This window comes from Lygodium microphyllum, chromosome 24 (assembly GCF_053477565.2).
Source record: "Lygodium microphyllum isolate KBCC chromosome 24, Lygodium_microphyllum_v1.1.10, whole genome shotgun sequence".
NCBI lineage: Eukaryota > Viridiplantae > Streptophyta > Polypodiopsida > Schizaeales > Lygodiaceae > Lygodium > Lygodium microphyllum.
The window spans coordinates 105,076,013-105,101,823 of NC_141158.1; the positions used below are offsets into that span (position 1 = coordinate 105,076,013).

Genomic DNA, 25,811 nt, shown 5'->3' on the forward strand with positions numbered 1-25,811 from the left:
ACCTCCTGTCCGTCCATAGCCCGGTGTGTAACGGCCTCAGTACCGCCCTTGCATTGTAGGAAGTGATGAAAATTAAAAATGTTGAAGCAGCTTGTGCACGTAAAGAGACTTGTTATCTAAAGGAACAGAAAAATTATGGGATAAGTTTTGAGAGAGGAACTGAAACGCTAACAGGCCGTGTAACCGTGGGGGAGGGAGAAGTGGGATGAGCTGAGACTGACGCTTAAACATTGAAACTGCCTCTCTGAGAGAGAGAGAGAGAGAGAGAGAGAGAGAGAGGACTACAATGTATGAGTTGAGGTTGAGGGAGAACCAGATTGTGCGCCTCTCTGTGAGAGAGAGAGAGAGAGAGAGAGAGAGAGGAAGCACTTCATGGTGTTACTTCTCTCATCAATGAGTGAATGAGACTATAGGGTGCCTTAACGTAGTTAGCATGTCCTCTTCTTAGCAGTGCATGCCATTTTCTTCACACTATCTATTCTTAATTGGACCTAACACTATTGATGTTCTCAAAAATGGTATTAGTCTAATCAACACAAGAGGACAAAAGCAAGAGACATTGAGGTTGTTGAGATTCACTTGTGACCGATCCAGTTGTGTAGCTATAGCTAGCTGTCATCAACATGTGTGCCGTGATAATAAGTCGGTGTGTGTTTGGTTAGTGTGACCTATCTAATATTTTGTATGGTGTGACTTAAACATTAGTATGTGTTACATAGAATGAATTAAGAATAATGATAGTGAGAGTACACTACTCTCTATTGGCAACTCCATATCTTTGTTTCTCTTCCCCTCTCCTTTATCATAGTATCAGAGCCCAGTCTTGAAGGAGCTGGAAGCTGGAGGGTGACTGTGACTATGAAGAACCCTACAAAGGGACTAGAGAGGACTACAATGTATGAGTTGAGGCTGAGGGAGAACCAGATTGTGCATGCAAGGTAGGTTAACACATGGTGACTTGAAGGTCTCAAACAATGTATGAGTTGAGCTTGAGGGAGAACCAGATTGTACATGCAAGGTAGGTTAACACATGGTGACTTGAAAGCCTTGAGACTAATTCCTCCATTGGTGCAAAATTCGCAAAATGAGAATAGAATGGAGGTTCAAGCTGCCTTATATGTTGAAATGCAATAGCCTAAAACACACACACACACGAGAGGACTAGAGAGGACTACTTAAACATTGAAACTGCCCCTCTGAGAGAGAGAGAGAGAACTAGAGAGGACTACAATGTATGAGTTGAGGTTGAGGGAGAACCAGATTGTGCATGCAAGGTAGGTTAACACATGGTGACTTGAAGGCCTTGAGACTAATTCCTCCATTGGTGCGAAATTCACAAAATGAGAATAGAATGGAGGTTCAAGCTGCCTTATATGTTGAAATGCAATAGCCTAAAACACGCACACACACACAGGAGGACTGGTTAAACTGTGAGCACATAATAACAAAGGAGCATTAGCCGATTGCAAAAGAAAAGGAAATTTTAAATAGAGCATATTGGTGGGCATGCATCCCATTTTAAGGGAGCTGCTGCAACTGTTGATTGATTTGTCTACCCTTACACTGAACCAACTTATAAGCAAGCAATTCCTTGCATCGCCTCTATTCAGATTTCATAAGTAAAACAAAGATATGCTCTTCATTGGTTTGAGATTAAAAGATAGCCCCTTTTTGCACTTATGATTGCATAATGTGAAAGAACTGGCCACAGGATCAGGAGTCTTCAACCCTAGTCCGATTTTACAGCAGAGGTACTCCAAACTGCTCGCCAGTTTCCAGGGTGCACAAGGATTTTATCTACATTCCAGCCAGATGCTCTGAGCTGCTCAAAAGATTTGTTTGAAATGGTCTTAACATTGAGCACAAATCTAAAATCCCAAAAATTAACACATTGCAGAAACCTACCTTTACTAGAAACTCTGAATAAATTTTCTCCATCCATAAACTGCCACCTAATTCTGCATCACCAGTTGCACAAGTCTCCAGGTTTCTTGCTACCACGAGTGCATGCACATAAGCTTTCAGAACATCTTCTCTGGTTGCATGCTTATGTAGCACTACACAAATTTTGCCCTTCTCCAGAACTAGAAGGTAGTGATCTGTACAAAACCAAATAAGTTCATGGTTGAAAAGGTAAAAGCCAATTTGGTACTGAGTTAAAGAATGAGAAACACCTCTTGAATTGCGCTGAAGCAACTTCGGGAACAGTTCCCACCTGATCCATTACCAAAGGCATCAGTGTAAGACACTTTTGAATATCAAAGAAACCAGCTATGATGACACATGAAAGGCCTGATATTGATGTATTACCCTCCTGGCAAATCGATTGAAGATATCTTTGCTCCAAGAATAATGCTTGTTCTTTTGATTGGTGTAAATCTAAAACCTTTACTGATTGGTAAAAGTGGTAATATCTTTTCTTTGGTTGACACCTCTGCTGGAGAGAGCACTGTTGCCAAGAACCATTCAAATAGGTACATCACTTCAAATTTGATAGCAAGAATTATTTGATGACAAAGGCAATGCAATCTTGGTTTTGAATGGATACCAACAGAATCCCGAAACAACATTTGCAAGGTTGAAGAGGAAATATAGACTCATAGTTGCACTAGTACCACATACAAAAGGGTCCATACTATACCATACTTTAGGTACCATACCTTACATATTAGTACCGTTATGTACCAACTTAATGGATACTTCTTTTACTGTCCGAACTGCACTTTGGGATGAGCTAAATGCTCCTTGTACTAATATGATTCTTGCATGGAATTATGTTATTTGAGATTCAAACTTCTCTATGTATTATGTCAAAAATATTTATGTTTTAGGTCGATTTTAAAAGAGTAACATATTTTTATCGGATGGTACCTTCAAAAATCTTAAGGTACCATTTCATACCGTATTTTATTGCACCATACCATATTGTACTTTCTGTACCTGACAACCATCATAATAGACTAGTCTGTAAGAAATGCATTAACGACACTCTTTGCACAATCTACAATGAATTTTCATGATAGGTTTGGACCCCCCTCTCTCTCTCCTTTCTCATGAAGCCTGATGAATTAGAAAACATTGCAAAATAAAAATGGTCTTTTGGCCAACCAACTAAAGCAAGCTAGCAAACAACCTAGGACGCCTCAAGGCCAAAGCACTTCACTTAATGCTAACAACTACTTAGGGATACTTGGAAGGCAATTTGGCCTAGCCAATTTAATTATTGATTGGTGAAACTAATTTTTTAAGCACTAGAATAATTATTACATTAATTTTTAAAATTAATATTTTAGAAAAATATTTTAATAAGCTGAAAAATGAGATTAGAAGATTGCCACTTGGAAAAACTTGCCTATACAAGTGGAAAAAAAAGTTTTAGGGTTTGATGGAAGTCTATTCCAGCCATTGTGAGAGAGGAGGTTGTTAGAGAGCAAGGAGATACTACTAATGTGAATTGCAGCCACTAGGGACCAGTCTACAACAGGTGATAGCTGTTTGGAGCCTCCAAGTGTAGGTGACACCAGCCCAAGGTCCTTTTGGTGCAAGTGACAGTAAACAGGAGGAGGCAACAACCTTTCTGATGGTCCTAACCTGTAGGTGACAGCTTCCATGGTTGTTTCACCAGAGCAGTAGCAATTTTCAGCCTTTCTCGCAATGAAAATCTGAAATTTCTCTTTCTAAAGCATTCTCTCTCATCCTACAGCCATCTCTCAAGTTATCTTAGCAAAATCTAGCCATTTGAGTCATGCGAGGTGGAGACATTGGAAAATCTCTGTTGTAAATCCTAATTTACAGCAGAAATTAGGGTTTGACAGCCACCTCAGGGTGCATGCTCAGAAATGATGGCCTAGAACTTGAATTCCAGCAACTCAAAGTAAAGAACTTTAGAGAGATTCAAAAGGCTAGCCAACCCATATCAAATTTGGGGCTTAATTTGTCTTTCAAGGAGTAGGGGAATACCAATTCCCAAGCAAACCAAGGGGCAAATTGGTTTGAAGGGTTACTAGTCAGTTTTGATAGCCAGAGACACTTGGATTAATGAAGGAGATCAGAGAATCTCAGTTGTACTTCATCCATTTGCAACAAAAGCTCAAGAAATACAGCAAGGGGTGCTAGTTTTGGGACCAACAAGTTGTCCATTATCCAAGATTAAAGTGTGCATTTTGCTTTATGTGAATTTTATACTTGCTATAATTGTTGATTAATCAAGTCATTACCACCCTATCCAAGGAGGAATGCTAGTTTCAGTGGACCTGGCAGATGAATAGGCAACCATGGACTTGGCAAGCAACCATGAGATGGGATAAGTGTGTGAAGAAATGCTCTAAACACAGAAAACACAACCAATCATACGACAAAACACAAACTGATAACACAAAACATAGTTAGGGTTAGGATAACACAAAGACAATGAGCACAAAGAATACTGAAGTAAATATCTACTGAAAATACAGTGCTCCTGCAGTAAACACACTATGCATTGAATGAATATTGAACCTCTAACCCTTGTGTCTTAAGGACCAAGGTAGAGGTAATGAACTGGACAATGTGTTGTACTCCGAACGGATCTTGAAACGCAATAAGCCAGCCTCCGTGTGTTGAATACTAGCAAAGGTAGCTCTAGAAGCTCGATCTGATGTAGACGGGTAGTGAGGTAGAGAGAGAAAGGTTAAAAACGCAGGTACTTCAGAAGAGAGAAAAACTGCAATAAGCTGATGATGACGTGGTAGGCTAATGGCAACAAAAATGGAAGCATGATGATGTGGCAGGCTGATGGAAGCAAAAATGCGAGTATGATGATGTCAGTCCGCACAATAGCTGTAGATCACAAACATAGTAGTTCAGTAATTCACTAGCTGTAGATGATGTGGTTGATCAGCAAACGCAATAGAAATAGATGTAAACTATGTGATGGAGATTGGAAACAGATGCTGGACGGATGTAGACAGCAATTGGCATCTTTAGATGAGGTGTCCTCCACGAACGGGATGTGGGTAGTGAAGCTAGAGGGCCTGAAGTCTGCCAAAACGAGATTGAGAGAGAGGGGTGGACTGCATTCGTATTTATAGAAAGTTTGGGACACCCAAATTATGGTTTTGCATGTGGGACACAGAAACTCTCTAGGATCGCATTTCTTTTTAAAATAAGGTTTCCTCATTAATTAAGCGTGATTTGGGGCTGTTTAAGTCAGGCTAATGCACTTTTAGCTCAACATCCCCTCTCAAGCCCAAAACTGAGCCATGAGAAATAAGCCGTTGTGTTTAGTTTCTTTTATTTGGAACCATCGTTTTGCAACTCCTCTACTTTCTCACTCCAACTGGTGATCACTGACTTGGGATCCGTCTCCGGTGGATGTCACACTCCGACATTGCTCTGCCCTTGAGCACACTGTACACTCTTACATTCATTTACAACATTCATTCACTTCAAAGTTGTGTTCTCTCTCTCCCTTCTTCTGTTTGTGTTTGAGTTTCTGTGTTTGAGTTTTGAGTTTTGCGTTTAGGGTTTGAGTTTTGCTCTCTGTATTTACGTCTGTCTCTTTGTGTTTCTATCGTGATCGTACACTCTCTGTGTCCTCACTGCAAACCCTAGCAGTTTTCTTCACAGCTATAGGGTTAGCCACAAAAGTAGCTGGCTTACTGGATACATCAACTGTTTTTCCCATAACAGTGGGCAAGCTAGATACATGCAATTATTCTCTTCTATGCTTTTTCACCAGTGCACTAACAGCTTCCTTAACATGCCTCCACTTTGTTTTAAGACATGTCTTTGTAGTCTGATCCTCTAGAAAATCATTAAGCTTCTCTTGAAGCTCAGGATCTGCTGCTTATAGAAACAATTCAATTTTCTGACTTGCAAGAGCTTGTTGTTTTACAAGATCTAACTGCTTAAATCAACTTTCAAATTCTCTTAATAACTTTGTAGCCACAAGACCCTTATTGGGTTGTAAAACCCACTCCTGAAGTCTTGCGGATAATCAAAGGTGTCTTCAATGTAAAATTCTTCCCTGAGTGTCTTCTTGAAAGCTACCCAGTTAGCATCCTACATGTATTATTTAGTAACTCAAGCTTTCAATTCATGTACAATGACTCGTACAAAATACTGGCTCCATGCAAGTTGAGCCACCCCAAAGAATTCCATCTTTTGAGTATAGGTATACAAATATGCAAATACATTCCTGCCATTAAACAAATTCATCTCACGCTCAACTGCTTGCAGAGCATTCATCACAATACTTTTTGTTTGAGCAAAAGCTTGCATCATGTGTTGTTGTTGTTGTACTTGCATAAGCATGCTTATATTCTACACTAACTGCTACAAAACATCACTAGAAATCGTGCTTGAAGGTTCTCCCATCTTGACTTTTCTTCTAACGACCTTTCACGTCAAGTTCACCAATGTCGGAGGGGTTTTAGTCGAAAGGTCGTATCCACCGGGGATCAGAGAGAGAAGGAAGTAGAGAATAGGAGATAGAAGAGAAAAAAAAGAATAAACAAAAGATATACAAGATTAAGACAAAGCACAATGAATCAAAGCACTATGTATTGATACAACCTGAGAAGATAAACAAATTCCTTATTTGGCACTACTCAGAAACAATCTCCAAGCATTAGATCTCCTAGAGCTTCCTTGTAGACCAAAAACGTGTATCAAACACTAGCTTTTTCTCTGCTGCTCAGACCGCAAATCTAATGGTTCTGTTGGCTTTGAAAGGGGGGTAAAACCCCAAGACACCATGGACACTTGATTAGGATTCTTCTAGATCACTCCTCCCAGTTCGGAGTGTTGTTTGCTACTTGTAAACTGTAATCGCGTGTCGTGCGAATTCACCAGGTCTTCTTTTTGCATGAAATCTCCCAAATTGGTTGAAAAAGCCCTTGATTTTTGCATATCACCCTATTCTAGACGTTTTTATAGCTTTTTAGGATATTTATAAGAAATAATATCTAAAATATCAAAAATAGGCTAAACTGGTCCAAAAATCTAGTATTTTTGAACCATCCATACCAAGGACACTAGCACTAATAGAACTCAAGGTGATCTTGAATAGACAATTCATGATTTGTTAAGTCTATTGCTAGGCAAGTGGTGTGCACCAAGGGAGTCTCCCCTCTATGTGGGTTAAATTAGCGGTGTCAATAAAGATTGTGAACTTAAGAATGCTCACAAGATTTTAGTGATGATGGTGCTCAACAATGAGCTCATTAAAGTTATACCTAAGAGAAGAACAAGAGCCAATCAAGAGAATGGCTTTCTTTCCCAATGCTTTCCCCTTTGCATGTACCACATGACTTTCAAGATGCAACAATGATGAAGATATCATTGACTCTCTAGATCAATAAGAAAGCTGGATGATGATGCATTCCATGTTTTTTCACATTGTGTCTGCATAGCGGCATGACACCGGTAAAAGGGAGAGCAAAATGATGGGTGCATTCATCTACCGCCACATTTGCCAAGCTATCGTTAAGGTATACATTGCCTTTTAAATTTGTTTCACTTTCTTTCATTAGAGGCACATGCTTGCACGCTCATCACAGAGACACAGTGTGCACATGTTCTAGAGATAGCAAAGAGGAGATGGGCATGGATGCATAAGCCCATCCATGGTTTTGCCGCATTGGTATATCCGGCCTACAAGTCGCCGGCATTCATGGATGATAGAAAGATCCATCCGGACCAGCTTGCTTATTTGACTCGTGTGGTCCCTGTGGATGACCATAACACAATGCTTGAGGAGCTAAGTTGCTATATAGATCAAAGAGGGCATGTGGCTTTTGCTTCTTCCACTTATTCGAGGAGAAAGTCACCTGTGAAGTCTTTATTTTGGTAGCAAAACTTTGGATACGCATTGGAGACCCTTCAATCCATAGCCATGAGAGTCCTTGCTCAGGATTGCTCTTCAGGTGCATGTGAGAGAAACTGGAGTGCCTATTCTCTCATTCACATGAAGATTCGCCATCGGCTTAGCACACGATAGTTAGAGCGGCTAGTCTATTGCCGCACTAACTTATGCATGATGAGAACTATGATGAGCATGGGTAGTCCAAAGCAAATAAACACTTAACCATAAAATTTAAAATTTATTGTTTTAAACTTTAAAGTTTATACTTTACAATTTAGACTTTAGCATTTACAATCTTATGTGCATTGTGTAGGTGAATGTTGATAAATTCAAGTTGACGGGCGATACTCTTCCGAGTGTACATCACGAGGTGGACGAGGAGGAGGAGATGATTTTTGCAGAGCTCTATAGAGAGCTTATAGCTGCATATACTGGTAACACTTGCAGGCAGCATGCTCGTGGGCAAGGAGTTCGAGTAAGTGGTAGCAAGGGCATGGTCATTCGGCACACGTGCCTACATAGCCGGCACCTACAAAGCCATCATTTGATGATGATAATAACCTCATCAGTGAGGAGGAGTATGAGAGTGCCTCATCATCCGATGTCGAGGAGTCATCTTCAGACTCTCTTGATGAGCACTCAGATGGTTCAGATGATGATGATGATAGTGATGCCTAATCATAGATTCATAGGTCTCTCTCTTTTTTGTATCTACTATCATTGTATCCACATGCCACTATGATGCATCATCCATGGACCATGTATGTACTAGACTCTAATTTTATCGCATGTTGTGCCTACCCCATGCGACCACGATGGCCACCCTCATGTATTCATCTTATTCTGTAATGAAATGGCTATTTCCACTTAAACATGTGTTCTTTCATTTAATGATTTACGGTTTTTTAAAAATCATGTTAAATTTTTTTTCATACTAATATCGTACAGTACCTTAAAAAATTATAAGATACTGTTTACTACCGTATTTTGTCGTACCATACACTACCATACCTTTCGTACTTGTCAACTATGGAAGACATGTAGATGGTCAAGGGATTCTGTAATATCATGCTTAAAGTGTGTGTGCTCCTATAATCTTACTTTGATTAATGAAATGTGCTAGGGTGTCGTATATTAGTCCGTAGTCAAGTGTTTGTACATGCTTGTTGGGGGGTTGGTATGCAAATATGTATGGTTTGCACCTAGGCTTTAGAACTATACATTTGCAAGGTTATTGGCATGTATGGAGTATGTGGAACACATGGGATGTACATTTGGATACAATGTGGACATCAATGATATGCAATACATATTTGTAGGTGACACAAGAGGACATTTGCATGAGTTACATGTGGTTCGGAGTTGATGTATGCTTTACATAAGTATCATGTGGTACATCATTGTGCTATAAGGCATTGTTTATGCTCCGTTTATGCATTACTTTACCTTGGAGGTCAAAATAGTGTTGGGTTTTGGCATATTCATCCCTTATCGTTTTGACAGTGGTTATGATTCATGCGTGTGGATCATAAGTGACTGGAATTTCAAGCATGCAAAGGGCATGAGTATGGTTAAGCAATAGGTGCATATGTTGTTTGCATATGATACCTTTGTATCACTACTAGGCAATCGAGGGCAATTGCAAGGATTTAAGGGAGAGGTCTCTCAAAAGGACATGAATTTCAAACTTAACACTCTTTCTTAAGTTGTGCATCCTGCTGATCATTTGGAACCTGCATCCAAGTGTCCAAGCCCAAATTCGTGCCTGCATGTGCTTGTAATCTAGGTGCAGTTTGGGTCTTGATATGGCTAGTCATTGGAGGCTTGCACGCAAGTGGTCTTGACCCAATTTGTGCCCATTGTGCATCAGATCAAGGTGCACATAAAACTTGATGCTTGCTCATTATTGAGGACAGCTTATTATTCCAAATGTTGTTGGAGAATTGGATCGGTCAATTCCCAGTTGTACAACAAGTGTTTGGAATTAATGTAAACAGAAATATCGCAAGGGGCACCAACGTTTTGGGGCCAATCAAGTGTTAGCTCATCTCAATTTCTTGGAAACAATCTAGCCCAAAGTGGGAAAATGCAAAAGTTTCAGTTTATCATTTATTTCATGATTTTTTTTAACTGTGAATTGCTGTGAATCAGTGCATTTTAGGATTCCGCCACCCTTCTACAAAAAGGAAGGCCAGTTTCACTTTCTTCTAGCAAAAATTTGCACTTCAAGAGTCTCCTGCTGATTGGTTTCCTCACTTTATCTGCTCCCTACCTTACTGACTTTTGTGGATGCAGTGTCCAAGGCCACCACCTTCATGCATCGGATACTTTATCATAACTATGGTTCCCTAAGTACAGCCACTAGCATATTACTCCTTAGAAGGACTTTGTTCCACTTGACCACACAATTTGGCCAGGAAAGCCACACTGTTGCCACTTCGGTATTTCTAATAAGTTCTTTGAAGAAATTTTGTTTCAGGCCATTCATGTAAACACAAGATCTCTATGGCATTTGTAAAGTCCGTAGCAAATTATAGCTTTGTGATTAGAACATGGCTTGCACATGCCAACATCCCACATGTGATTTTTGCAGCAACCACATGGAGGCACCTGCCATGGAAGTTCTCACATGCTCAAGAAGTACTGCTCCGGATCTTCTATCATTGGAGCAACTTGTAAGTCCAGATTGTCCCCGCACCATCACATTATGTGTAATGGCTTGCTCATGAATCTTACTAAAGCACACCTACATCCCATTCTTGAAATACTGCTGCTGCCTCTTCTCAAAAATAGGATCAATTGCCATTATCTTGAAACATTCGGCCAGCGTGCTCTGGTCGATAATCCATCATAAACATTTGTAGTGAATGGAAACAAGATGTATACTGGCTTCACAAATATCAAAAGCTTATAACTGCCATAATATCATAGTGTTCTGTTGCTTCAGGTTATAGTTCTCTTCCCTTTCCTCTTGTGTTTACAAGCTAGAGCTTAGGCCCTATGTAAGTGGAAAGGCTGTATGTTCATGACTCCTAATGAGAAAAGCTGCATATAGCTCTCAAACCTGTCCTGGCAACATGCTGCTGTGCCTTTAAAAGAGCAGCATTCAATAGCACATTTAGACAAATACTTTTATACTTGGCTAAGGAAACCTAGCAAGACATTTCCAGTGTAGGAATAAGGGTCAAGCCTTGAAATGCAATTTCTTTTCTTTTTCACAAGTTCACCCAATAGAGAACTACAAAACTCTCAATTTAGCATACAAAATGTCATAACAGCATCGTTTTGGTAAAGCAATGATCTATGATAATTCCCACCAGTGTTATACAGCTGAGTGGGTAAAAAATCCACAAAACATATGTGCAGAATGGAAGGCTAGATTTGGAACATAATCATATCCTCAGAAGGTCAGCTATGTTGAAGTTTAGTCTCTATGTCTATTTGTCATTCTTCAAAGTCAACTAGGTAGCCAGTGGATGTGCATAATCTAAAAGATGCTGGACCCTTTGAAAATACAAACTCACAAAATTTATTTGACATCATATGGCTGAGGATCTGACCTTTTTGGTCATTTAAGAAAGTATCTAACAGGATTTTGGTTCTTTCTTTATTCAAGCTAGTCAAGCAAAGGCTTCTGACCGCTTTGTAGTTGGCTGCAAGGAAGAAACAAGAAAGTTAGCATTTAGAATTCTGAAATCTCCCATCATCTCATGTCATTAAGGTAATGATATTGTGGTCGTGAATCTTTTATTGAATAGCCTAATCTTTTGTTGAACTGGTATTGTTATACTATGTCAACATTTGATCAAATTTAAGCTAAGAGTTATCACTGATGCAGACTGTTGTAAATGTCTACCGTAACTTGCTTATTGAAGGAAAAGGTCAGATGCCACACATGCCTAAAGGTTAGCAGCAGTACAGACAGCAACACAAATAGTCAAATGTGACAGTCAATATAATGATTACATTGCTCAGTCCCACTCATGGATAGATAAAAACCTTGTCAAGCCTGCTGTAGCATTTCCACGTTAGAATTTAGAACACCAAGGGTACTGCCCCTTATACAATTCTCTACTCACCGATTTAGTGATTTGATACCATGTTTTTATTATTTGCATTATGACAAACTGATTACTCTTGGATAACATGATGAACAGACTCAAGGAAAGAGAATAGCGACTACTACTTAAGGTTCCACCCTCTGCCTATATAGTGTGTGCATAAGACGTGCACACATAGCTCTTGCTATGCTCTGTGCTGGCATTTTGTTATTCTTTAGAAACAGCACTAGAGTAAACCTGACTATACATATCATGGAATTCTATTCTTTAATTGGTGCTACAAGAACCTTTTGATTCAAGAAAACTCGATCATAAAATCAATTTATGCCATGACTTAGCTCTTGGTTTAGTATGGCCACTGCATTGCAAATGGCTATACAGTCATTGCCCCAATAGACTGATTTGACACTGACAGATTGTCATTGCCCCAATGCATGCCAAGCATTGCAAGGTCGATTTGTCAGCAACAGATACTGATTACCCCCTGAATGCCTAGCATGAAGAGCCACAAAGTGGGCAAGTATCCTGAGCCATGTGCTACCAAATGGCTTCCCTCAAGGATTCTGTGGCTCCAATTTCACTATCAGCAGAAGACACATGTAGTGCTCTTCAAATGGGACACCTGTCACGTGACCTTCTGAAGGTTTTCAGAGGGCACCCAATGTCAACCCTCTATCAGGGCTGCTGCAGATCATGAACCTTGCTAGGAATATTCCTGATTTAACCTGAAATTAAGATTCATAATTTGTCTGCGTACGACAGATTATATTATTTTGGCTTATCAAAAAAGAGACAGAGTATGCAGACTCTGAAAGACCACAGCTAGGTGGAGTCTAGGATTTTGTGGGAACATGGATTTCACATATGTTAAAGAACCTTCGACTACATGGGCCATGTTAGTCCCTTAACACATTAGTCACAATCTTATCAAAATTAGATAAGTGATTTCACAAATACGAGATGAGTAACTCAAAGTTACTGAAGAAGATGATAATTGAATTCTAGTTAAAAACTGATTAAGTGGATATCATGTTAATTCATCTAATCTGTCAACATGTGGAACACAATGTTAAAGCTCAATAGCGTATATTCATGTGGAACTGACCAAACATGTGAAAGCTTGTGAGTGCCAAAAAGCATATCCAAAGAGCTCCTGGATGATCACCAATCAACTTGGCTAGAAGCATTCCAAAAAGCATCCCAGTCAAGGTTGCAGCTGTCTCTTGGCTACCTTCCTGTAGTGAAAAAAAAATCCTTACTTGAATGTACAATCTTCTAAGGAAATTTTGAGCCACAACAACAGAAAAATATATTTTTCTCTGAAAAGGACATTAACCTGTTATGCACCTTTGCTGAAATATCTGCAGCATTTTGGTGCAGTGCAAAATGTTGTGTTAAAGCCGCCCTTGTTGCTCCACTTGCAACACCCGCTACAAAATCATTGATATTGATCATGTGAATAATGCATGCCAGTCAAAACGATCTGAATGGTTTTCGAAACTACTTCAAGGAGAAGCTAGAAAAGGAAAAGATAAGTCTATCTTACTCAGGGAACGTGCAATACTGCCAATACAAAGTAGTGTGACAAATAGTTTGGGGAAGAGCGGGGAAACAAGATCCAATAACATTCCTGTTTATACTTTAAAGGTCAGCAAATTGAGAATGACATGATTTTTCCTAGAACAAATACATGATGAAGTTTTGAACTGTAAAATTCTAAAAACAAAATTGAACCATAAGCTCCAACACTTCAAACACCCACTTATCAGACATAAATACAGACTCCACTGCTCTAGCTACTGAAAACCCTCATTTTTCCTCTCAAGCATGTCTCTATAAAAAGCAAGGAGCCAATACTGGAATCACAAGGAACACTATAATGTCTTCCCAATAGTGTATGAAAGGCGAACCCACAGAATATTACTTCTACATAAATGCCAATCATCTAAGAATCCTTATAGATGAGAACAGAGTAATATAGCTGCTCATAGCTTGCAGTACCATGGTCAGGCATCTTAAATAGCACTGTACCTTATGGCATTCAAGAATTCGGCATGCAGCATTCGTATAGCTATGACAGTGAAAAGCTTTGTGTGGAAGCTGAAACATATAACCTTCAGAGTTTAGCATGGGGAGAAGCCCGCACAGTTGCACCTATCACATATGCCTGCTATGAGGCTTAAGCCTTCATCTACATCCCTCATCTTGAAATTCTGCCCTGCCCTCCCTGCCAAACCCCAGTTTCTCCTCCTCTCCCTCTCCTAGTAGACGCAGCAAGATCATAATTATGAGCATGTGCAGATTTTTACAAAAAATGTGCTCATGCATTTTTTCCTGGTCAAAATGCAAGAGGTTTTCACAAGGTGATGTAATCACAAGGGCCTATCAAAATTAGGAGGGTTACTGAAGAAGGAAGTTATAGAATTGGACAATAATGAATGGCAAAAGTAGGGCTTTTATTAATTAGTGATTGTCAATATTAGTTCAGTAGTCCTTTCATTTCACATTGCTCCACTAGCCCTTTCATTTCAAATTGCTTCATTAGTATTTTCATTACTGGATTATTCCTTTCATTTCAAATGGCTTCAATAAATTTTCATTACTTGACTATTCCTTTCATTGCAAATTACTCCTGAAACATAGTTATTTACATACTTAGCTTGGTTCCCACTCATCCACAAATTGCAGGTTTCGGCATTGGAACTTACTAGACCTAGCCTTGACTATTAAGGTTAGCATCTGCTAGAAAAGAAAATTGAAGTGTTCAGTTAGGTTGATCGTATTTAATTGAATCCCTTAGAGATCATATGACACACAATAGCATATCAAAAGCAAACCCATGTATTTCAAGAGATCAGACCATACAGTACCATAATAAGGTAACATGGCTTTTGTTTAAGCAACATACCTCACTATTGGTATGAATAAAATATTCAAACAAAACCTAACGGAAAACAAATAATAAAAGACCTAGGTCAAGCAGATTATGTTATAAACCTAAGTAATTTGGCAAAGCATTATTGGTATAAATAAAATTTCAAACCAATCCTATCGGCCAACAAATCTTAAAAGACCTAGGTCAAGCAAATTACGTTACAACCCTAAGTAATTTGGCAAAGCATTATTGTGCGTTGTCTCTACACACAAACCTTGACTCTAATGTATCAAGGTATGACCCTAATTTGTGTGAATCGTAGCGTGACTCATAGACATATAGCTTAATAGTGATGAACTTGGATTGTTGGATCGAATGCAGCTTGATAGACAAGAAGTGGAATAGAGAGTGAGAGTGAGAGTAGACACACAAAGAAGCATGCAAGAGTACCATCACTAAAATGAATCACAAGAATGAGAATACAAGGTACAACCCTGAGGTAAGAAAGACCTACACACTAAAGTGTGTTCACACAGGGAAAAAACGCATCCCATGCAAGAGGGTAAAAAGAGCCCATGGATAGGGTGCATTCACACTAGAATGACTCAAGGAAAATACAAGGTGTATTTAACAAAAACCCCTTGAATGAATGATGTGAACAAAACAGGGATGTCACAGATCGATCCCATTATGGAAGTAAGCCTAAAGCTTTGCAAAAAAGTTCAAACTCTTCTCTGGGTATAACCTTGGTAAATATGTTTGCTATGTTGTCCTACATAGGCACATAGACCAAATCAATCTTCCCTAAATGAGTCTCCCTTTGACAGCGTGATAATGCGCCCCAATGTGCTTTGTTTAGGCATACGTGTTCCACTAGTGGACACTCATGTCAAAACATCTTGCCCAATCACTATCTGTAAAAGAATGCAAGGAAGTAGAGGTGCTACAAGGGTAAAGACCAAAGCCTTTTTGTCTTTAAAATATCGGAAGACACGCTTAACTACTTAGATCAAACATCCAACTTCCTTAATAAAGAGAAGCATAGCAGCTAAGAAACGTGTTTCTTTGAATTTGAAACTTACGAAACGTTTCTAAGAGTAAAAAACGTGGGTGTTTTTTTCTTTTTTTTTGGTGAGTTGGAATTCAAAACGTTGTTTTTTTGACAAAAACTAATGGGCAATGTTAAACATAATGATGGTGATGTGTAATGCCTCATGAGGGCTCAAGTTTTGAATGAGAGACTAATTTTTTTGTGATTTTGTTTAGTTATTGGACTTTGTCAATCTAGTATCTATTCTTGAGAGTTGAATATTATACAGACATTAGTCTCATTTATGAGTTATTTATGATATATTATGATTCATTCTCGATTTTGACATCTTGTCAGTTTCTTTTGAAATGAGAATCATGATGTTGCAACTTGACTCAATCCATATTGTAGATAGGCCATTTACATGTTAATTTCAATTTTCTTTCTATGATATGTATGAATCAGCCTTTGTTGTTTAGGTAGCATTGTTGGCACATGTGACAATATCCCCCTATGTAGAATCAATCAAAGAAATAAAAAGATGCTTGCATGGGGGCATAGTTTTTTCGTATGTGGAATAAACAGCAAACACAAATGTGTATGAAACTATGATTCGAGTGAGATTCAAACCCTAGACCTGAATCATATATGCCCCTAATTTTTAAAGTATTTTAACAAATTATGAGAAAAATACTAAACTTACGAGCATCTTCAAAACGCACAATCCACAAAATTCAAATTAAAGTATTGTGACACTAGAGGCATGTCAACTACATAATAGGTACTTGGTACTCAAAAGTGAAGACTGAAAACTCAAAAGAAGCATCCAAAAGTAAGCCATAGTCTATAAAAAGGCTACAGGCTATAGCCGTTACAGTTTGTGGGTACTAGACATTAGTGACTAGCACTAATCAAATCTATTATCAGATGGTCGAGGTCAAGAGATGGATCACTGGAAAGGCTAATAAATTATGGCATATTTGGGATAGCAAAAAGAAGTGGCACGAAAGATTCCTCCAACTCTGGAAGTCTGAGGTTCCTTACTAGGATAAGGTATTCATGTGGAGGTTGCTTATTGGGGGTCTTCCAATTGGGAATGTGTTGCTTGCTCGCAAGATCTCCCATGGTTGTCGTGTTTTTTGCACTACATGTGATGAGACATTGCTTCATCTCTTTGTCTTTTGCCCTATTGCTCGACAAATTTAGAGTTTTGTTTCCCATGTGTGGTTCTCGACGACTCAGCAGCACATATCATCCTGTTCGTGGATTATGGGAAGGATGACTACTATGTCTGCTTTGCAATTAGATTATTCCTGCCTCTTCCATTTCCTTAGATGGACAGCTCTATGGCAGATTTGGCGTACTTGGAATGCCTTTATTTTTGATTTGGCCTCAAGCATCCATGGTCATGTGGTCCGTGTGCGTGGTTTAGTGTTATGACAGATCTCCTCTATGGTTTCAGCTGATCTAGTTCTTCCTGACATTGCTACTCCCCGCCTGGATATTGTTTGCTCCACACTAGCTATCCTTTCTGTGTGATATTTGTATGTTAGAGTCTTGGTGATTTGTGTCTGCTCTATTCATAGCCAGAAAGTATGTACAAGGTAGCCGGAGGCACAGCAAGGGACTATGTCATGGGTGGTGGGTGGAGCTATCAACGCGCTGTGACACGACGCCAACCACATGGGTGAGGGAGCTACAAGAGAAGGGGGGGGGTGGAGTGGGTGTCTTTTAGGGGGTGGTTTTTTAGTATGTTCTTTGATAGTGTACATTCACCCACACAGTAACATGGGACCAGTTTTGGGGATAGGGATGGGAATAGGGACGGGCCCATGGGGACAAGAATAATAATTTGCCATCCCCTGTTATCATGAGACGGGGCTCTAACATGGGGATGGCACTGGGACAGGAAGATACAAAATGGGCATCCCCTATTACTATGCCCACACATCCACCCACCACATCACATGGATACATTTTCAAATGCTATTTATGTATACCGTTCCCTCCCGCGTCCTTGCTTTTAGCTGTCCCCATTCCTTGCTTTTAGCCGTCCCCCGTCCCCGACCCCGTCCCCGTCTCTGTTCCCATTCCCCGTTCCATGTTACTATGACTGCACTACTCGAAGACTCTGAGAGAGAGAGAGAGAGAGAGAGAGAGAGAGAGAGAGAGAGAAATGAAATGAAATGAAATAAAATTATATATTAACGTCTACAAAAGGCCAAAATGACCTATGAGACCATGAGTTACAATCATTTGTATGATGGTACAAACTATCTAGGCAAAATATGTAGCACAAAGCAAAATAAGAATGGAAACTAACTATGGCTATGTGTAAAAAATAGAGCTCTATCTAGTAACAATGAGCTCCAAATGGTACAATCTCATGTGGGTATGGAGGGCCTAGCTCTAGCCCGAGAAATAATCCCCTGTATCCGCCTATGAAGGTGTCGTCGGTGTCTGTATCAAGGCCTAGGACATCTGGATCGGCTAAGCTGAACGGCTCGATCAATCAGTACTCCTTGTCTCTGTGTGGACTATGGCAGTGAGAGAGGCTCTCGTGTGGACTGTGGCTCTAACTGCATTGAAGTCTTCTGAGTCTCCTTTGCAAAGAAGTCTGTGAGTTGCCCCTGTGAAGAGCCTCGGTATCCTGGAGTAGCTGTACTCTTGAGGCGCATGTCACGAAGCCGTCGTATCTCAAGAAGAAAGAGGCCAAGCCATCGCTGATCGGTAAAATCCATGACTCTGGATAGTAGTCCAAATCCGTCTCTAAAGAGACAGTGGAAATGACCACGGATCTCATAATACGCTGGGCAGCGGCAAATATAATGCTCCTCTGTCTCTGGCTCTAATTGGCATATCTGGCATATGCGCTCCTCTGGTGGGGTGGATCTATATCTGCCAGTCTCAATCTCTAGCTGATGTGAGGAGGTGCGTAACTGGCCAATAGTACATCTAATCCCATGGGAAAGGTGGGTGTCCATGTATCTAGGGCGAACAATAAATCCATTATCTGTAGTATGAAGGAAATGCTCGCAGTAGAAAGCCATCTTTGTCCCTAGCTCTTGCCCTGGCATCAACCATGTCCGCTTGATATCCAATTGGGTAAGATCCATCGTGATGATCTTGGCGAATCTCTAACCTGCTCAGATCAAGAGATAGTGCATCAAGGGAGTACTGGAAGGGGGTTAACTTGTCCATGCTAAAGCCATGCAGCTCAAACCAGGCCAACATCTGTGCATACCAACATGAAGTATCACCCTCTCTGGCAAGCTGCCTGGAGGACTCAAGGGCCAACTGTGCATATCTGTGTCTAGGTAAGTCCCATAGGCTATGTATGTATGCGACCAATTGGGTGAGGGCCTCTACTACAATCGGTGTAGCTACTAGCTCGGCTCTGATGATCTCATGTGGCACTGAGGCCTTACATCTGATCATCCTAGATATCATGGACACTAAGGGTTTCTCCATCGACCTCCATCCGTCATAAGTGCGCCCTGATCTGCTATGGTGGTCAAGACTGGGCCCCCATATCTGTACTCCATAAAGTAGTGTGGATGTGACCAGTATATCGAAGAGCCATAGCTTGGTGCCCGATTCTTGGAATTGCACCTGTGAGCACATCCTCTCCAAACCACCTAGTGCTGTGTATCCGCGAGTCAGTCTAGTGTTTGCTGCCTCTCGTATAGAAAAGGTGGACCCTGTGAATAAGACTCCCATGTATGTATAAGAATCCACATACTCCAGCTCCTCAGATCCATATGTGAATTTAGCTGCTGCTGATCTCCTGACCCACTATGGTGTAGTATTAAAAACCATCACCTTGGTTTTACCAAGGTTCACTGAAAGCCCACTGTCCAAAGTTTAGGAGTGTAATGCATCCAAGTGTCTCTGTAGACCCTCTAGAGAGTCAACTATCGATACAATGTCATCTGCATACAATAGGAGAGGTATCCAAGTGCCAGCTAGTGGAGCTTCTCTTTCTCCTTCCTGTGAAATATAATCAGCAATCCCATCAATGTACAGGCCAAATAATGTCGGAGAGAGGGGGCATCCCTGTTTCACCCCAATGGTGGAGTAAATAGGTGCCGAAAGGCCCTCAGGTGTCCAGACTTTGCCCACAACTCTCTCATACAGTGCCAGAGTACCCCAACTGAGCTCTTTTAGTACTCCCATGGCATGCAATCTATGTATCAGGCTATCTCTCGGTACTGTGTCAAAGGCTTTGCGGAAGTCCACAAAGCAGTAGTAGGTCCGTCGGCCATGGGCCCTTCCCTCCTCAATGATCGCTCTGAGTGTGAGGATGTGATCCAATGTGGAGAAGGCTCTCCTATAGTCAGCCTGTCCCTATGCTCTAAGACCCCACCTCTCTGCCCACCTGCTTAACTCATGCTCAAGGATGGAAGCATATAACATAGCCAATGTATGCCCAATCATGATACTGGGTAGAGTAGGGTCCCCTGACTTGAGGATAGGCACAATAGTGTTCGTGCTCCAGCTTTCTGGTAGGCCTTCACATATGGCTCTGTTAAACATGTAAGCTAGGAATCCTGCCACCAAATCTCTAGCATGGATCAAGTGCTCGGCTACTAATCCATCATGATCTTGTGCCTTTCCTCTGCTAAGTCTGTCAATGGCCTCTCGGACCCTACTTTCTGTAAAGAAAGTAGTGGTCTCTGGACAAGGCTCAAGTGGGTCAGGAAGAGGTGGCTGACCCTCCATAGTATAAAGACTAGCTGCATACTCCTCTCATACAACGGTGGACGTAACAGGTGTGGTCGGGCAATGCTCTTTCAAAAGCCTCCAAGCCTCTCTACAGTCCTGGCTCAAGAATAACTGATATAGGTCTCGCTCCAGCTAGGCCAAGAATGTTCTCTTCTTCCACCGTGTGAGGCGTCTAAAGAGTATCTATGCCTGTCTGTGGGTAGTGGACCCCAGTGCTATCTCTCTCTGTAGCCTTGCTTTGGTCTCACGACACTCATCATCATACCAGCTGTTCCAAGGTGTCACCCCGGTGGAGGCTCTTTGTGTGGGTCGTGAGTGTGGGAAGGCTACACCTGCAGCGATGTGTAGGGCCTCACTGAACTGCTAAGTCAGCTCCTGTAATGGAACATCGGGGTCTGTATCATGTAACAATCTAAGGATCTCTGCCTCATAGATATCTTCTGTCTCTCTGGAAAAGAGGTATCTCAGGTGTCGGGGAGCTGCATGATGGGTCTGCATGTCAGTGAATTGGAGAGAGAGAGAGAGAAACTGCTCGAACTCTGCCCCAATACACCTGCTGCGACTAGTCGATGTGCCCAACAATTAGCCTTGGTCTGTGACCTGCGCCCAGCTTTGCGTCTAAGAAAGAGGGAGAACAAGGATTAGCTATGCCCTTTCGACTGCCCACCTTGTTGCTAAACTGTCCTACGCCACCTAGTGCTGGGTACGTGCGCCTTTTACACAGGGAGCTCGCCTGTGTCCTAGCAACTATTGGCAAGCTTGAAGGTCATCTGACTTGCGCAAGGTCTGTTCGTGGCGTCTTGTTTTGCTTTCGGCTCTCAAGCAAAGCTTCAGCACCGAGGTTGAGTCTACTAGCTCCTCCTGATAGAGTGTGTCCTGACAAACCTGCAACAGGGGCAAAAAGTAGTTCCTGCTCAGCATCTAGCTCTATGATGGATAATCTGCAAATGAAAAATGGTATAGATATGGCTTTTCTCGACCAGCAAATAGGGAATAAGAATGGCCAAGTTCTACCGGACTCAGATAGTGATTCGTTGGCTGAGGATTCTGGACTATTGGCCGATGGGGAAGAGATAGGTAAATGTCAAAAAGTGTCAATTGAAGAACCGGTATTATGCCCCCTAAATTTGCCTCACCCAGAGATTCATGCTTTTGGTTTACAACCTGCTGGGTCTCTTCAGTTCAAGCTGGCCACTGCCAATCATCTTATGTCCGATTATGTCCATATCAATGAGGGAAAAGCTAACTCTTTACCGGACGGGGATCATGTAGTTGCAATCATGGAAACGGAACTGGTCCTACAGCAGATTGATGCTTTCCATCAGAGGGCAGCCATCTTTTACTTTACAGGAAGGACCCCCTTAATCACCAAGATTCGTGCCTAGCTGCAGTCCATGCTTGTAAGTCTGTTACATTGCCAAGATGATGCTTCAGGGATGTGCAGGCTCCTCTTGTTGAAGAGATTTATGATGGTCCAAAGGGTTTTTTTAGGTTCTTTTTTGTTCCTCGAAAGTGAAGGCTTTCATTATGTAGCATATTCCTTTGTTCTTGGATGGGCAGCTTGTTCACATGGTCCCTTGGAGACCTATGGCCGAGTTTCAAGAGGTGTTGAAGCAGGCATGCCCAGTTTGGGTGGAGGTGGTTGATTTTCCTGCGGATCTTTGGAGACTCCTCCCGCTAGTTTTGAGAACCCTTGTTGAGGCGTTGGTGGAGCCTCGGCTGGCTTCCTGCAATAGGAATACGGCATGCATTTTGAGGTTCCAAGACTGCAAACTTTGGTTTATGAATTGAAATGGGGTACTTTTGCCGAGCACTCTTTCAGATGTGGTCAATTGGGCCATTTCATTTCAGAATGTGACAAGAATCGTGAGGTTTTGTAGTGAACTATAGATCCAGACATGGATATGCAAGACCATCATCCTCAGCATATAACTCGGTGCGGGTTAGGACGGGTGCTCGGCAAGGGAGGTGGTGGAGGGGAAGAGGATCGAGGGATGGTGGGATGATCGGAGATACGTGGCGAGTGTGGGGGGGGCGGTGGCCCTGGAAAGGGGGGGTTGTGGACCCAGGTCAGTGGGGGGAGCCTGGGAGGTTGAAGGGGGGGGGGGGGGGGGGGGGGGGGGGGGGTGGCTCTGGGGGACTGCGCCCCTGCCGGGTGTGGTGGGCAGGGGGGGTGCGGACTACTCTGCCAAGGAGGCGTCGCTCGCTCTCCTGCTCCTCCCTGTTGTCAAGGTTGCGTCTAAGGAGCTGACTACGCTATCATCTTTGGACCCGTGTGAAGCCATTAGTATCCACCTGCGGACCTGTCGCTAGACCCGCCTTGGTGCGGAAACGCGTACAATCTGTTGCCTGATGCCCAAAGTCATGGCAGCACAGGCACTGCCTTGGTTGCCCTATCACAATGACCTGCTGCCTAAGGGAGTGACCTCCTGCCTCAATCTCGAGGAACTTTGGTATACTCTTTGTGTCTTTCACGGCCACTCATACCTTTGGGACTCCTGCAACTATCACTGCATCCATGAAGGAGGCAGAAAGAACTATGCCGAAGAGCCATCCAAAGTCCTCCACTAACTGGCAGTACTCTACCATCAATTTGGGGAAAAGTAAGGTGACTCGGTGTCTGAGAAATCTGCTGTGGAGCGTAAATGCCTCCACTGTGAAGCCGCTATACTAGGAAAACCATGTAGCTGACCCACTTCATGGAAGCATAGGGCGAGCTCTCCACTAACTCACGAGCTGCATCCGTAGAGGTGAGTCGAACCATGAAGATCCCATTTAAAAATCTATCCTGCATCAATTTTCCTTTTCTTATTTGATCTTACCAACCAAAAATTTTCCATCTTGGAAATTAGTGAAAAGTAATCACTTATTACTAAAACTATCCTTATAGTGAAGATGTTGAGCTGTGTTTCGAAACAGCCAGGATAAGATAATGCAAACTGCAACCTCTATACTAGATAATGACAAAACAAATTTGACTATCTCAACCTTTTTCAAACTAAAAGGCAGGCTACGAACGACATTGGAACCTAAGTATCAGTCATTGATCAAAAATGATTCGTCTGTGTCATCCATAAAATTAATTATTGATTCAAGTTGATTTACCTATGTCATTCATAAAATCTGCAGCAAGTCGCCAATGTTTTGCTTTACTGTCCAGATTTGAACCCTATTACAAACTTGCTTGTCTTAGAAGACCCGTCTTGAGATCATATTGACAGTAAAGTGACTAAATTCAACAAGCATTCCTTCAAATTGGTCAGAGATGAAATACTGATCTACATACATGAACACTGCATGGAAACATAAGGTATCAAATTTAACTTTACAAGGACTTAATTAGATTAAGTGCACATATAAAAACACCACCTAGGACAAGTGCATGAACTTCTTGTCAAAACCAAGTGTCAAAGAAAACTAGCACAAGAGGACCCTTGTAGTAGGTGAGACAACACTCCTCACCTGTCTGGTCTTTGATCTGATAGAAGGACTGCTTCTTTAGTTTTGCAGACGACAATGAGTTTCCTTGCCTACATGGCACAGCCCAACAGATGTTTGATGCAGGATTATATGGATTTCCACCCACAGGTGACACTAGGCAGAGCACAACATCATGGACCCTGGAGACACCTTTGGGATAGCTGGTGGGTAAGGAGGGCACTGTACTTCCTATTTCTGGTAGCTCATGGAGGTCTGGCTGTAAGTAGTTCTTTGGCTCAATGCGGCAGGACAGGGTTTGCCATCATTGCCCACAGCAGTGCCTGGAGACCCCTTGTTTGTGATCTTGTGAGATAGCACAGCTGGTTTATCAAGGAGTCTACAAGATCCTCCGGCAAGTAGAGCCCAGCCTTGGGTGCATCATCTAGGGAGATTTTTGCTGGCAGTCAGTGAGTCAAGGATGCCACTTACTCTACAAAGCGGAGATGCATCACATGATCTTCATCATCGAGGCTGGTTTGTGCACAATGGTGGGGCTAGAGGCATTGACCAACCCACAAACAATCATCAAAATCAAAGGTGTGGGACCTTCTTGGGAGTCTCACATGGTGGCACATTTGGAAGGCCTGCTGCCAAACAACATTTAAATGAGAAAGCCTTTTGGTATATGACACTCTAGCAAAGATATGATCATCCATTATCCACTATCTGCGAGATCAATGGGAACAGCTTCAATGTGACTCGCAGAATTGACAAGAGCTTCAATAATTATTCCTCTGCACTTGGGTTTGCCATAGCCTGTTTTTCACCTTAAGTAATGGCAACCGTGGGTGGCGGTCTGGCCCTCCACTATGGCTTCTCTCTTCAACTCCCCCCAAACCACCCTTGAGAGACCTTGTACATATTTGATTTGTTTGGCATTTAGCTTGCTAAGCTAAAAAAGGTGCATTTCAGTTTAAACCTTAATTAGCTCATTTTAAACAGCCCCAAAACTCAAAATGCTACAAAGTTTATGCATCCCATAAGCAAACACCCAAACTTTGGTTGAATCCACAGCTATAAATAGAGAGGCTGCCCAGTCATTTAGCCCATCCTATTTTGCAGATTTTCTCTCTCCACTAGCTAGAGCCTGTTTCCACTATTATCTACATCTGCATGGAGGACATCTCAGTTCGTGGAGTATGTTTCCAGCCTATTTCAGCTGAGGCACCTCGTTTGCTCCTGTCACCCTGACTATTGACTGAGATCTGGTGGCTTCATCAACATCAGTTTCACCCTGCCCAGCTGCTCCCAGCCTATCCAGAGCCTCCACAGCCTGCAAATGTCAGCAAACTGCTGCATTTTCCATCAACAGCTGCCACCCAGACTAGTGCCACCTCAGAGCAGCTATCTCCCATCCTACAGGGGCTGCATTTTGCAGCATATCACTCATCAGCAGCTTCCTCCCTGCTTTTTTCACTCTCTGCAGGCCACCTTGCTGCCTACCGCATGTCTTCAGCCTGTTCTCGACAGATTGCATACTCTGATCTGCATTTGCAGTAGGCGATTACTTTTTGAGGCTACTTGTAGCATTTCAGGATCCATTCAGAGTATGACACTCTCTAATTTATCTCTGCCCCACTCCACAAAGAGACTCAGAGGTTCAAGGTCATTGCATTCACTTAACATAGTGTGTTTTCATCATTCATTTCGTTTAATGGGATGCCGTGCCATTCTGAGGTTCTATTTCACGTATTCACATAGATCTTATCAACGTCCATCATGAATAGATTGTGATGGACTCTTGAAGGCTTAGCTGATTGGTCTGCTAATGGCTCACCTATTGCACTTTACACA

At 41.8% G+C, this 25,811-nt stretch overlaps 1 protein-coding gene and 1 pseudogene across 5 annotated transcripts in view; both read right to left on the reverse strand.

The window, feature by feature from the left end:
- Positions 1-1,463: 1,463 nt before the first annotated feature.
- RUS3 (root UVB sensitive protein (Protein of unknown function, DUF647)) overlaps positions 1,464-25,811 on the reverse strand; it is a 119,002-nt gene continuing 94,654 nt past the window's right edge. Inside the window, exons 7-15 of one of the 5 annotated variants that reach the window (XM_087665448.1) lie at positions 23,643-23,706; positions 13,454-13,537; positions 13,255-13,337; positions 13,013-13,142; positions 11,407-11,499; positions 2,311-2,449; positions 2,175-2,215; positions 1,906-2,099; positions 1,464-1,797 (exon numbers count right to left, since the gene is read on the reverse strand). In XM_087665448.1, the coding sequence (XP_087521574.1) occupies positions 1,741-1,797; positions 1,906-2,099; positions 2,175-2,215; positions 2,311-2,449; positions 11,407-11,499; positions 13,013-13,142; positions 13,255-13,337; positions 13,454-13,537; positions 23,643-23,706 (885 nt within the window). In that variant the 3' untranslated portion in view covers positions 1,464-1,740. Of the gene's footprint in view, positions 1,823-1,905; positions 2,100-2,174; positions 2,216-2,310; positions 2,450-11,406; positions 11,500-13,012; positions 13,143-13,254; positions 13,338-13,453; positions 13,538-23,642; positions 23,707-25,811 lie in introns of all 5 variants that reach the window. The other 4 variants (XM_087665450.1, XM_087665449.1, XM_087665446.1 and 1 more) reach the window with 4 other exon arrangements.
- Positions 18,278-18,979, reverse strand: LOC148015473 (uncharacterized; annotated as a pseudogene).